This window comes from Anolis sagrei, chromosome 1 (assembly GCF_037176765.1).
Source record: "Anolis sagrei isolate rAnoSag1 chromosome 1, rAnoSag1.mat, whole genome shotgun sequence".
NCBI classification, from domain to species: domain Eukaryota; kingdom Metazoa; phylum Chordata; class Lepidosauria; order Squamata; family Dactyloidae; genus Anolis; species Anolis sagrei.
Window position 1 is genome coordinate 72,548,646 of NC_090021.1, and position 14,361 is coordinate 72,563,006.

Here is a 14,361-nt window from a genome sequence, read left to right on the forward strand (position 1 = left end):
GGGCCATTTCAGAGGCTGCTCCCAGACTGTGGAACTCCCTCCCAAGACAGCAGGATGGCCCCATCCCTGCTGGCTTTCCACAAGCAGGTCAAAACCTTCTTCTACCAACAGGCGTTTGGGGAAGGGAAAGGCTTTTGGAAGATTTGGTGGGATTGAGAGGATATTAGCTTTAAAGGCCATTTTAGTGTATTTTAATTCTGTTTTTACAACACTTACTATTTGATTGGTTTTTAACTTCTGTATTTTCCTTTCTAACTGTCTAGTGTGAATAGATGTTAGCCCACTTGAGTCCCCATGGATAGAAAGGCGGGATATAAAGATAGTAATAATAGTGTTCAACCACAATAAGACCACAATGTACATGATTGTGCTTTCTGTTTCTGCTACTCTCAGAGGTACAGTCAGTGGCTGGCACTGCATTTGTCATACACAAGAGGCTGAGTGAATGCCTTTTTTAAAAAAATATTACACACAAATCCAAAAACACTCCATGTTAGCAAACAGACCTGGGACCCTATTTTAACTGTTTACTGGCCAGATGCAATTAGGCACTACCAATCTCAGATCCAGGAAGGCAATTTCCCATTCCTAAAGACAGCAGGATGACAGGAGGCAAGTGGCTCAGGTGATTTAGAAAGGGCGACATTTCTTCAAAGCATTAAGGATTCCTGTGATGTAGTAGAAAATATAGCTGAACTACCTAAAAGCTGTTACATTACTGAAACATTTTTTTTTTGTTGAAGCACTGCTTGGCTTAAGTTTTGGAGGCTATATTTTAACATTAACCATAAATATGAATCCCAAAAGTCACAAGACTCTTAAATCTAGGCTAGTTAATAAATATTTAATGCCAATGTTTAAATTCAACATCCAAGCCACGATGTTGGCATGACTCTTTGGTTCATCTGAATTTCTTTCTTCCATATTTAACCCAAACTTACAATTTTCCATGTACTTGTTAAATGGATCTTAAATGTAAACATTTATGGCCACTTCACCTGCCAAAGCCAATCCAGATTCTTATGGTTCCCCAAATGTGACACACAGAATCCCATTACGTTTTCCCAACTTTGGATGACTGCAACCTGAACATTTCCAGCATATAGCTGCCTGCCATCATAAATTCCTTTTCCCATTATGCCTCAGCCCTGGAGAACTGAAGGACAGCACCCAAACTGCTTGTTGTAAAGGAGGTAAGGTCCTGTTTCTGCTGCTTCCTTTGTTGGGGACCTCCTGCTGACAAGAGCAACTGCTAAACAATCCAGGTTACAGTGGAAAGGTTGGAGGATTACTAGAATCTTGGGGAGAAATGTTTCCATAACTGTTTGTCATTGAATTGATGGGTTAAAGGGAATTTATGTCGACAGAAGGTTTAAAGGTGATATAAAAGGGCTGGCAGTATTTGTGGTTAGGGGATTCCTGAGATGACTTTTAAAGTGATAATCCTGTAAAAAGAAAAATAGTTTCAAACAAGTGATTCTGTAGTGGATATCAGTTTCCACCTTTACCTTGCATCTCAACCTTTTGTCCGCATTGGTTCAGCTTTGGTAGTTTTGTGACATTGTGTTTCTTGATGTGCCATGTCCACCACAACAGCGACTTGTAAACAGGCAGCTCCCATCACACACAAAGGCTGCAGACCCGTTATGAGACCCTTAAGTATACCTGAACAATTCTGTACCCACAAATAATTCCAAGAGAAAGAAGTCAAAAGCATGGCTGAGAAGACAACTCTCTCTAGGACAGGAATAGATGAAATCTAAAAGAAATATGCAAACATGGCTTGAAAAGGCCATAATACTAAAAGATGTACCATCCCAGAAATACTGAATCTACAAATGTTTCTTACACTCTTGAAAGAAAATAATATACGGTATGTAAATACTTACTTGCCAAAGCAGCAACTTAAAAAGTTGTTGCACAAAGTACCTCTATGTTGTCTGGCTTATTATGAAATGCATATAAATTATGTTAAACAATTATTAAAATAGTGTACATGATGACAGTTAAACAGCACGTTATTTGGCAGCTGGGAAAGTAGGCAGTAACAAACCAACAGTAAAACACTGATAAGGTATATTTACTGTGTAACATGTGGAGAGAAAACTTTGTATCTAGAAAAAGAACAAGCAACCATAGTTTCGGTTTGAGGAAAATGGGATGTGTACACATATTGCAAATAGGCTTTCAGACTATTCCTATTCTCTGGAAAAAAATAAGATCTGCTTTGAGACTATTAAAATCAGTGTAATTAAATATTTAGTAAACATTTTGTAACACTGATTATCAGTGGTGGTACATCAACCAGCACAAGCTGCACAAAAACAGTTCATCTCAGTACAGGCAGTCCCCGGGTTACAAACATCCGACTTACAAACTACTCATAGTTAAGAATGGGGCTTAGACACTAGCAGGTGAGAGAAATCTAATCCTAGGAAGGGGAAATAATGTCTGGAAGAGTTATCATGGGGAAAAAGTGTCTCCACTGAAGTTTATCACCAATCCTTGTTTCAACGAGCCACATTTTTCAAAATCGAATGATCACAAGGACAGAAAATGAGATGAATTCTTCTAAATGGGGACAAAGACAGCAAAGCAAACACCAAAGAGGTGTTAACCCTTTCCTATGCTACCTAAAGCTTGTGTGTATTTGTGTGTGTATGTGTATATGTATATATGGCAGGAATTACACTTAAAAAATGTACATGTTCCGACTTACATATAAATTCAACTTAAGAACAAACCAACAGAACCCATCTTGTTCATAACTTGGGGACTGCCTGTATTTAGTTATACTCATAATAATGACCTAATTGTGTACCCAACTTGGTACACATAGAGGATATAAATCAAACAGATAAATATTTCAGATGGAGTATATGTATGTAAATGGAGTAGATGTATATAAATATTTCTAGCAAGAAGCTGCTAATTGTAGAAACAAACAAGCAATGAATCACATCATTGCTTGGTTTATCCAGCTTTTTCCTGAAAAGCTATCATTGCTAGTTCCCATATTTTAATGATACATGAATGGATATCCCCTGATTGAGCTTAAGGAATGGTTCCTTCTACTAACATTCAGCAGTCAGTACTGCTCAAAGGGATATTTATGAGGCAGCATTGACTGATGTCCAAATAATGTATAAGCTTCAAAATGCAGATGTTTTGAAACTGACACCTGCCCCCATAGAATGCTCTGAAGGGGTCCAGTCTTGCTTATTAAAAGCTAACCAGTCAGACCTGATCAGTGTGTACATCAAGTACTGTGTGAGTTTTGTAATTTAGAAATTTTTCTCAGAATATCCAGCTTTTGATGAGTATTGAACAATTATGTATACATAATTACTTTGTATTTAATACTTCCCCTGGAAATTACTGTATTATTCTTGCTTTAAGTGGTCACCAAAGAACCATACAAATAGAAAGACCAAAGCACTATATTACACAAACCAGAACTGCATTTAAAAACTGGATATCGGAAATAATCTAATTTGCTGAATTCCACGGGGAGCTCTTTTATTACCACTATTAAGCTTGCAATACCTTATCTGTTCTGTGCCTTCAGTAATTCCTACAGGAAGCGATAATCCAGATGTCTTAAATGTCCTTCCTGATTGAGAATGAAGTAATGTTCCAATACTGATATACATATAATGATCTGAACTTTCTTTTTTTAAGGGTACTGTAGGTGTATTAATTATTGATTAGCCCTTAAGCTATTATTACCATACCAAACGACAAAGCTTGATACAACTGAATAAGTAGTAAGTTAAATAAGATACTTATAATACAGTAAATAAATATGATAAAACTGAATATATACATCATATTTCCCATCCCCCCCAATTTACCCTAAAAAGGGTACTGTTAATGAGGTTGCATGAATACCTAAGTCATGGTTCCCTTCTTCCTTGCTAAACAGCAATTTCAAGCAACCAGAATGCAGCTTGAATCCTAAAACATAACAAAACATTGAAATACAATGTGTCACTAAGAATGGTATACTTAAGCGTATAACTTTTCTGATTCACTATACTTATGAACTCACTGTAACCAAGGTAGAACTAAGGTGTGTAGAGAGGAGCCTATATAGCACATTTGTTCTCAAGTTTAATAAGAATAACAGCAAAAATGGCTTTTATAAATCATGACAACGTTCTGAAACTAAAGGAGCAATACACTTTCCTTGGGAAATACCGTTCCTTGATAGTAAAGAACAAAAACACATTTTCCAACAGTTTATTATAATTAATGTATAAATCAAGAGCAACATTTTTATTAAAACCAAACTTTATTAAGAAATCAAACCTGCAATTTTATACACACTGAAATAATTCATTGTTCAACACAGCTTACTCTCAAATAGTAATGAAAGTGTTTTAAGTAAAATATTCTAGGTTTTCTCTTAGTAATGCTACAAAAGTAAACTCTAATATTGTCCATGGCTGAAGGCAGAAAGGCAATCCAGAAATGCCCTGCTTAATCCCCTAACAGAAAGCAATGCAGTGAGCTAGTACAGATTGTTATTTAAAAATACTCTGGATATCTTCTCTATTTATCTATTTATCTAGTGAGAAAGGAAATTATACATTATAACTGCAATTTTATATGAACTTAGTTGGTCTCCCTAAACTGGGATGGCTGAACAAATATGTTCTGCATCCCCCGGCTATTAGAATAGTTCATTCAGTAATTCTTTTACATTTTAAGTAACAAGCCTCCAATTACTCACAACCCTTGCCAGCAGAATCCTATTCATTTTGGGGGATATAGCACTGTTTCAGATTAGGTTGATACCCTTAGTACTATTTTTTGTTGTTGTTGTTGTTTTTTAAAAAAACCTTTTGTTCCTAAAATCTCAACACTTCCATTGTGGCACGCACAAAAGTAAATATTTTGGACTGGAGTCTAATACTGCTTTCCATCAGGAGCATGTAAACATCAAAAATGTTAACAGAAGCTAAGCATACATAACTGTCCTCAGACTAGCATATGGTTGGCATTAACAAGAAGTCATATTCTGCAAACTAATTACAACATGAAGATACTGGTTTAGATTTGTTTCTAATTTATAATACCTTTTTTCATTTAACTTATTCTGGGTTACTGTAACAACACAAAGATGGAGACCGTATTACCTGTCCCACTTATTGAAAATCTTACTGTATAGTACTATAAACAAAGTTTAAATAGCTCCCATGAAAAATACTTTTAATAAACAGTGATCTGGAACGAAAAACAAGTGAAGCACCTCTTATCATGAAACCCACATTCCTTCAAAATTGTCCACATGGGTGGCTGAGTTGCACAAAATTGCTCAAAGTAGTGCATAAAATTACTTTTAGATTATTTACATTGATTATTTACATAGGATGTACATGAATTTTGTGTTTAGACTTGATCCCATCTCTACACATTTATTCCACATCCCAAAATAAGTAATAATTATTGTATTCATTTGTATCATGTTTTTATCTCTTTGGCAAAAGCCCCTTCCCCACAGCTGAATAAAATCTCACTTATCTGCTTTGAACAGGCCTGTTACTTAAAATGTAAAAAAAAAAAAAATCTAATAGCCAGGGGATGCAGAACATATTTGTTCTGCCAGCCCAGTTTAAGGAGACCCACTAAGTTCATATAAAATTGCAGTTATAATGTATAATTTCCTTTCTCACTGGATAAATATTTTGGAGAAGATATCCAGAGTATTTTTAAATAATTAAATCTATGTGGCAGCATGGACATTTCTTGATCCCATCTCTACACATTTATTCCACATCCCCAAATAAGTAATAATTATTATATTGATTTGTATCTTTGACCAAAGCCCCTTCCCCACGTTATCTGCTTTGAACTGGAATATGTGGCAGTATGGACATGTCTTTTCCCAGGCACTTCGGATGAGGGATCCCCCAGGTGTCTCCTGGATGCTGAGGACGATTTGCAACTCAGCCCAGTGTTTGTTTTGGCCACCTCGTGGCGGCTTCCCCCTCCCTTCTCCTCCTTTCCGACCCGAACAAGAACTAAGTGCATGGAGGCGCGATGGCTGAGAGACGCCGCTCACTTTCCGCAGGGCCGGGCTTCCTCTGCTGCCGGTGCGGCCTGTGCGCGGCAAGAGGCGGCGGAGGCAGGCAGGCAGTTGCCGCCAGAGCAGCCCTCCCTTCCTCCTCCTCCTCCTGCTGCTGCTTCTCGTCGCCGCCTCGCCTCCCCTCCCCCTCCTCCCTCCCTCCCTCTCTCTCTCCCCGGCGGGGGCTCCTCTCGCTACAGCTTCTCTGCTCCGCTCTCGGTCATGTGACCCTAACGTAACCGGACAGGAAAAGCCGCCGCCAGTGCTGCTGCTGCCGCCGCCGCGCTGTCTCCGTTGTTGGCGCTGCTGCTGCTGCGTGTGGAGGAGGAGGAGGAGGAGGAGGCGGCGGCGGGGCTCCCCCCGAGCGTGCGAGCCAGGTGAGCTCTTTTGCCTCTTCCCGATAATATCCCAAGATCGAGGGGGTGGGGGCGGGCATGGCGGCGTCGGGAGAAGGCCCCACAGCCACCCATCCACCCATTGTGCTGGCGGCAGGGCCCGGCTGAGGCCCTCGCTCCGGGGGTGAAAGCAGAGCCCCGACTAACCGACAAAAAGAACGGCCTCGAGGGAAAGGGAGGGAGGGGTGGTGCGTGGGGGCGCGTTGGGTTCGCTTGAGCTCCCTAACGGGCCCCCCTTCCGTGCCATGTTTGCCCCCCTCCCCCCGCCTGCCTTCCTGCCTTCCCCGCCCCCCTTTCTCTGTCTCACCCGCGGCGGCAGCAACAGCCCGGCCTCAAAGGAGGAGGGGGGGTGGGGGAGGGGCGCGCGCTGAGGAGGCAGCCGCGCGGAGCGGAAAGGGAGGAGGAGGGAGGGAGGGAGAGAGAGAGCGCGAGAGGGGAGGCGGGGGGGTTGGGTTGGGGTGGGCGGCTCCGTCTGCGTCTCCTCAGCTGCCGAGGCGGCCCTGGCGACAGCAGCAGCAACAGCAGCAGCGGCGGCGGCTTCCCGACTCTCGCGCGCCTTCAGCTCGCTCTCGCGCTGCCTTAGGAACTTACGTCGCCTCGCGCCGCCGTCACTCCTGCCTACGCCACGCCCCCTTCGGCCGGCTTGGCAATCGCAAGGCCTCCTCTGTGTGTCTCAGTGTGTGCGCGTGCGTGAGGGGAGGAGGGAGGGAGGGAGGGATTGCGGCGCGCGGGCACGTGGTGGCGCCTCCGCGTCGGCTGCAGAGGAGAGGGGCGGGGCTGTGGCTGGATGAGAGAGGGAGAGATTGAGAGCCAGCCGGTGGCGGCAGGAGCTCTAGCCTACTTAGCTCGTGCGGCCGGCACCCATTGGCCAGATGGGCCAGCCAATAGGAAACGCCGGCGGTTTGTGCTCCGCGTGATACAGCGAAGGAAGTTTCCTGCCCTCTGTCTCTATTGGCTGCTCTTCGCCTCCCCTCCCCCTCCCGCCCAGGGCCCTTTTGGCCTGCCTCAGTCGGCACAGAAGCGCGAGCTTGGGGGCGGGCCTCTGAGAGGAGCCTGTGCTCTCCGCTGGAGTGGCAGCCATTTCACTCTCAGCCTCTGAGCAGCTGAAATGATACTTCATTGGCCCTTAAACGATAGCTGGCCTAACCTGAGGCATTTTACATGCCGTGTGGTATTGTACATGTTATTTAGTTATAGTGTCAGAAGCGAGCTGAGGGTACAGTTAAAATGTGCTTAAAAACACAAAGTTTAAAAACTTGACATGATGCTTAATGTCTTTTGACCAGGATCTGGCCACTTGGGACTGCCTCTGGTGTCGCTGTGAAAGGGCCCTCCGTTGTGCATGTGGCAGGGCTCAGGCTGCATTGTAGTCGGTCAGTGGTGCCCAACCTTTTTTTGACCAGGGCCAGTGGCGCAATGGATAACGCGTCTGACTACGGATCAGAAGATTCTAGGTTCGACTCCTGGCTGGCTCGGCAAAATTTATTTCCTGTTTCTTGGCAGGGGGATTGGACTAGATGACCCATGAGGTCTCTTCTAATTCTATGATTCTATAACTAGGGACCAGTTTGACTCAGTTTTTGGACAACTTTAGATTTGGTTTGGGGTGTTGGTTACGAAAATTGCATTGAATAGACCACATCAGCTCTCGTTTCTGATACAGAACATATGCCATCCAGTAGTTGCCATCTCATTGCAACGTAGTAGCTCAGACTGCATTGGAGTAGGTGTTCTGTGGTTTGCTCTACTTTGCACTTGCATGTCGTGGACTCCACTTTGTGGCCCCATTTCTTAAGGACTTCCAGCATTGTACATGTTGAAACTGCAGTCTTCTTTGACTTCCATCATCTGAAACATCATACTGTACTTTTAAATTATTATCTTCAGCTCTGCCTGTTTTTCAGTCTTGATTCGTTTTCTTGTGCTCAGTGGTTATCCACTATGGTTTGGCTCCAAGGTACACAAATCCATGAATTCCCAGCTCCCTTTAAAAAAATCCCTTTTAAAAAAATACAAGAATTTGGTTTTTGAATTTTTTAACAAAAAGTTTTTCAAGCAGAGGACTGAATGTGCTGCAAGTGTTTTTGTCCTGTCATGTGAAGACATATTGCCACATAGCTATTGGGATGTTTTCCAGAAATCCCATATTTATAAACTTTTCAGAACAAAATGTAGATGTAACCTCCTTCCCATTACAACTATGGATTCATGTGCCAGGTATATTTTGAACATTTATCCCATTGAAATTCAGTTGGTCAAGGGAAGGATATTAGAGGCAAAGATGAAGTACTTTGGCCACATAATGAGACAGGAAAACCTGAAGAAGATAATGATGCTGGGGGAAAAGGAAGAGGGCCTGACCAAGGGCAAGATAGATGGATGGTATCCTTGAAGTGATTAGCTTGACCTTGAAGGCGAATCATTGAGTTGGAAGAGACCTTGTGGGCCCCTGTCAAGAAACAGGAAAATCACATTCAAAGCATGAGGTCACGAAGAGTCAGTGCATGAGGTCATGAAGAGGCGGAAGCAACGGAACGAATAAACAACAAAATTTACCTCACGTGAGGATTTTAAATGAATTTTAGTTGACCACTTCACAGGGAAGCTTTAGTAGTAGTGCCTTTATGTATGACAGAGGGTTGGTCTAGATTCCTTTTGGGTATCATTTTCAATTCTTGCCAAGACAAGTTGAATGTCCAGATCTTTTGTTAAATTTAAGGGAATTATATTTTATCGGTTTTGTTTACAGATTTTAAAAGATGGATTTAGCGAACCATGGACTTATTCTGCTTCAGCAACTCAATGCTCAGAGGGAATTTGGCTTCCTTTGTGACTGCACAGTTGCAATTGGCGATGTCTACTTCAAGGCACACAAGTCTGTCCTTGCTGCTTTTTCGAACTATTTCAAGATGTTATTTGTTCATCAAAGCAGGTAATTATAAGCCTATTTTTTCCTTTTAAGAAAAGAGATAATCGAGATAGAATAGACAAGAAATGACAAAGTGTTAAGGCATTCCTGTGTAAGTGAAATTGTCTGTCTTAACTAACTTCCAGCTTATTCCACAAATTAGTTGTGTCAACTGTAATTTAATTCCTGGGCACTTCACTGCAAAGTTTGGAGCAGATTCATTGTGGACCCAGTTCATAGACTGTAATCTTGTGAGCCATAGCTTTCCAAACATTTCATGTTGGGGGCACACTTTTCAGATATTCATTATTCTGCGACCTACTAATTTCTTTTTACTACCAAACCGAAAGTTAAACCAACCCCTTTTAGGAGATATGGACACATACATATATGTAATAATGAAATGTAATAATGAAATGTAGAAAGGCAGATGGTTTGTAAGGTAATAACATGCATTTCCAAGTTTTCTGGCATTCTGTGACACACCTACATATCTTTTTTGTGTCGGGAGCGACTTGAGAAACTGCAAGTCACTTTTGGTGTGAGAGAATTGGGCGTCTGCAAGGATGTTGCCCAGGGGATGCCTGGATGTTTTACCATCCTGTGAGAGGCTTCTCTCATGTCCTTGCATAAAAAGCTGGAGGTAACAGACAGGAACTCACCCAACTCCCCAAATTCAAACCACTGACCTTTCTGTCAGCAGTCCTGTCAGTACAACCCATTGCGTCACCATGGACTCCTACACATTGCAACCAACATACTAACGTCTCATGACAGACAGTTTAGAAAGCTATGTTGTAGACTGTTTTATTTGAAATTACAGTCCATTTGCAGCTTTTAAACTAATTTATAAATCCACAGTAGCAGTGCAAACAGTAGCTTGAGATGATGACATCTGCCTGACAGAGCAGACAACACAAGTCTTTCTGTCCAGCTACAACCTTCACTTCTGGCTCTTCCTCTCAGAAAAGGAGCTTGGTGGCTGTGTTTCCTTTCTGCAGTTCCACCATTGTGAATAAAAATACTTTACTTCTCATACAGTTCCTAGAATCCGGTCTACAAAAAATGGCTTGTTTGGAAGGTGCTTCATATGTGTTAACTCTGCAGTCTGCTGAAAGTTTCTTTGTCTATCAGTTTATCAGATATATAGCCCAGATTTTATGCTATTGAATATATGTAAGATCTGCTTTAAGGATCCCATACCCAAATCAACTGTCATTTGTGTGGATGAGTATATGAGCCTAAAATCCATGCCTGGACTCACCACTACTAACCAAATATTGTGAATTCAAATAGCAAATGAAGAGGTATGCAATTGGAGAAATATAGTAGGTGTCTTATCACACTAAAGCTGAAAGAGTAGGTAAAGAGTATCAATTCCATCTGAAATCCTATGGCTGTTTTCTTCCTGCAGAATTCTGGGACTTGTAGTTTAGTGAGACCCAGGACCTCTCTGGCTGAGCATTTTAAAGGCTCCTTCCCTAAGCTACAAGCCCCAGAATTCTGCAGGAAGAAAGCAGCCATAGGATTTCAGATGGAATGGATACTCTTTGCCTACTCTTTTAGCTGTATTGTGATACCAGCCTAATGCATGAAAAAAGTGTGGTACTGCATCTTGTGGTTCATGAACCAATAGGTTTTTCTCCCATCTGCTATAATGTTCCTTCCTAATACTGATTTTAGTACAAATAGCATGTTATGCCTTTACTAACATCTAAAAATATAAAGAAGCATTACTATTTTTCCAAAGCATCAGTAGTGCTTAATACAATTTTAAATATTCACACAATAGCCATAGTGCAGAGGATTGAATTAGATGGCCCTTGTGGTCTTTTCCAACTATGATCTGATTCTACTTTTCTAGTGAAAAATGTATCTGCTTAGACATGACTCAGGGGGCCGTGCTCCCAATTAAGTGTGTATAGACTTGCAACTTTGCATACTTCCATTGTTATAGTTTTGTATGAATATTTAACCTTGTTCCTAAGTAATTATTCAAAATTTATTTCAGTGAATGTGTCCGTTTGAAGGCAACTGATATACAGCCAGATATTTTCAGCTATCTTTTGCATTTGATGTACACTGGGAAGATGGCACCTCAACTCATTGATCCAGTTCGCTTGGAACAAGGAATAAAGTTTCTGCATGCATACCCATTGATTCAAGAGGCTAGCCTTGCCAGCCAAGGTAACTTTGCACATGCAGAGCAAGTTTTTCCGCTAGCATCTTCGTTATATGGGATTCAGATTGCAGATCACCAGGCAAAAAACCCAACAAAGGCAGCCACAGCAACTGACAAACCTGTTCGAGAGCCAAGGCCACAGCCGAGAGTAAGCCAAGAACAGGTGCACGAAGCCCCCCAGGTGTCCCAGTTACCCCCAGCAGCTCTGCCTCAAGTGCCCCAGACAAATATGGCCACTTCTGACCAGCTGCAGCCTTCGCTGTCTCCAGAATTGGCATCAGCTCCTTCTCAACCTTCTCCCCCAGGAGATGAAAACAACATGGAGGCCTCTTCTTCGGATGATCAGCCTGCTTCCCTCACAATAGCTCATGTTAAGCCAAGCATTATGAAAAAGAACGGAAGCTTCCCCAAGTACTATGCTTGTCATCTCTGTGGTCGACGGTTCAATTTGCGAAGCAGTTTGCGTGAACACCTCCAGATTCACACTGGAGTGCCCTTCACGTCTAGCCAGCATGGCGAAAGCAGTGTTCCCTTGTCTCTTTGTAATAACGTACCTGAGAAAGATGCAATGGAAGTGGCTGAAACGGGTATGATCAGTGACAGTGAGCTGCAGCAGATCTCAGATTCACCAATCATTGATGGGCAGCAGCAGGCAGAAACACCGCCTCCCTCTGATATTGCTGACATAGACAACTTGGAGCAGGCAGATCAAGAAAGGGAGGTCAAAAGGCGAAAATATGAATGTTCCATTTGTGGGCGCAAATTCATCCAAAAAAGCCATTGGAGAGAACACATGTACATACATACCGGCAAGCCTTTCAAGTGTAGTACGTGTGACAAAAGTTTCTGCCGGGCCAATCAAGCTGCTAGGCATGTATGTCTAAACCAAAGCATAGACACCTACACGATGGTGGACAAGCAGACTCTGGAGCTCTGTACTTTTGAGGAGGGCAACCAGATGGACAACATGTTGGTGCAGACTAACAAACCCTATAAATGCAACCTATGTGACAAAACATTTTCCACCCCTAATGAAGTTGTCAAACATTCGTGCCAAAGTCAGAACTCTGTCTTTACACTAGAAGAGGATAGATCTATTCTGCTTGGAAGTGGGGATACTGAAACCACAGAGAGTGACCATTCTGTCTTAGACTCCATCAAAAAAGAACAGGAAGCAGTGTTGTTGGACTAACTCTGATATAGAAGTGATTTTTTTTTAAAAAAGCTAAAAACATGTGTTTTATTCTTTGTTTTTGTTGTTTTTTTACTTAACCTATCCTCCTTCCCTTCATCCAGCCATAACTATACTGACATGAAAGAAAGTCTGGCTCTTGCCCTTTTTTCTCCCCAGCAAAAACACAAAATTAATAAAGATTATTGTATGCAAATATAATAATGTATTTTAATACAGAAGAAAATGTGTAAAGGTAACTCAGTTAACTAAGCTGTAATGCTAAGAATGCAATTGTATAAGATTAGCCAGTTTTAAGGTCAAGTACATGTTTGAATGCACTGAGATGCAAGGTAAACTAAGACAGAAAGGAAACAAACACAGCTTTATCAAAGTACAATTCTTTTATTGCAAATAGACTTTTTAGAGGAAAACTAGCTGGGGATATAGAATTCTAATGAGATGTGTATTTCTCATTTTACAAAAACTTGGAAATTCACTTAACAAAAAGGATACTTTTTTAATGCACAAGTTTTTTGTCAAGTGTTTGTTCCAGGTAATGTCGTTGACATGCCCATTCAAAAAGTGTATTGCTAAAGCTATCAAGCCAGCACAGTGACTTGTTAGTAAGTCCCATTGACAGCAGTAGGACTTAAATCTCCATGTAAATGTGCTCAGGATCAACATTGACTAAAATAGCAGTAATAATGTGATGGCAATCTTTTATATGTATAAAAATGTGTTTGCGTGTATGTTCTTCAGGTAAATGCAGGTAAATGTATGCACGCACCCTTCCCAATCAAGCTGGCCACCAATTTTTAATAACTGAACTTAACCAATTGATTCTTTTAACAATAATATATACATTGATCCTGGGTGTTTGCATTTTCTGGCCCGGGTGCTGGTGGGGGTGAAATGTACTGTAATCCGAAACAGTGGAAGAAATTGGATTTCAGAAAACTTGTACATAACTAGCAGGAGAAACAGATTTGATTCTTTCTGGAGTCATAGAAAAAGAACGAAATAGATTTTAAAACAGCCATCTGAGTTTACCTGATGAACCTGTATGAACGAAAGGAAAGAGAATCTGATCTTAATATTTAACTACTGGTATCATTTTATAACTGAAAGGAAAATGTATCATGGTTGGTTTTCTTGTAATAGTGCAACACTGAATGGGAAACTGTCCTTTGCGTTCCATTAATTTATGTGCCAGCTAGGCAACATATACAGAGAGGACACATAATGGACAGAACAAATTTTAAATCAAGTTTCTGATTTTTGGATTTCTTTTTTATATATAAATATCAGAATATTCTCCAGTAGTATTTAAAAACCCAAAAGTTGTCATGAATAATTTGTACTAGTGTGGAAAATTCAATAAGAGGATCCACCCCACCAGAAACGCAGGAAGAGTTTTGATGAGGGAGAGACAGGCAGATACAGCTCTGCTTTTATATACATGTTTTATTTGAATATCACCCTATTTTGTGTCTAGTTATGTTTTCCAGTTTGTATGTTTTATACATTATTTCACAGAATAAAAAATGTATAAAATCAAATATCTTTATTGAGTCAAATGTGGTTGAAGAACTACAGATGTGCCACTGTACATGTGCGGCAGTTATTAGGCAT

The 14,361-nt window shown here is 41.3% G+C and overlaps 1 protein-coding gene and 1 non-coding gene across 4 annotated transcripts; both read left to right on the forward strand.

The window, feature by feature from the left end:
• The first annotated feature begins 6,172 nt into the window (after nucleotides 1-6,172).
• On the forward strand, nucleotides 6,173-14,288 carry ZBTB2 (zinc finger and BTB domain containing 2). 3 transcript variants are annotated; one of them, XM_060753563.2, is made up of 3 exons: nucleotides 6,173-6,447; nucleotides 9,215-9,397; nucleotides 11,385-14,288. In XM_060753563.2, the coding sequence occupies exons 2-3, from the start codon at nucleotides 9,225-9,227 to the stop codon at nucleotides 12,745-12,747; spliced, it is 1,536 nt and encodes a 511-aa protein (XP_060609546.2). In that variant the 5' UTR covers nucleotides 6,173-6,447; nucleotides 9,215-9,224; the 3' UTR covers nucleotides 12,748-14,288. The 3 variants fall into 3 exon arrangements, with proteins under 3 accessions (XP_060609546.2, XP_060609547.2, XP_060609548.2); XM_060753564.2 differs by lacking the exon at nucleotides 6,173-6,447 and adding an exon at nucleotides 7,262-9,026; XM_060753565.2 differs by lacking the exon at nucleotides 6,173-6,447 and adding an exon at nucleotides 7,262-7,919.
• Nucleotides 7,868-7,940, forward strand: TRNAR-ACG (transfer RNA arginine (anticodon ACG)). The gene has a single exon. It is a non-coding gene; the product is annotated as a tRNA-Arg (tRNA).
• Nucleotides 14,289-14,361: the final 73 nt, after the last annotated feature.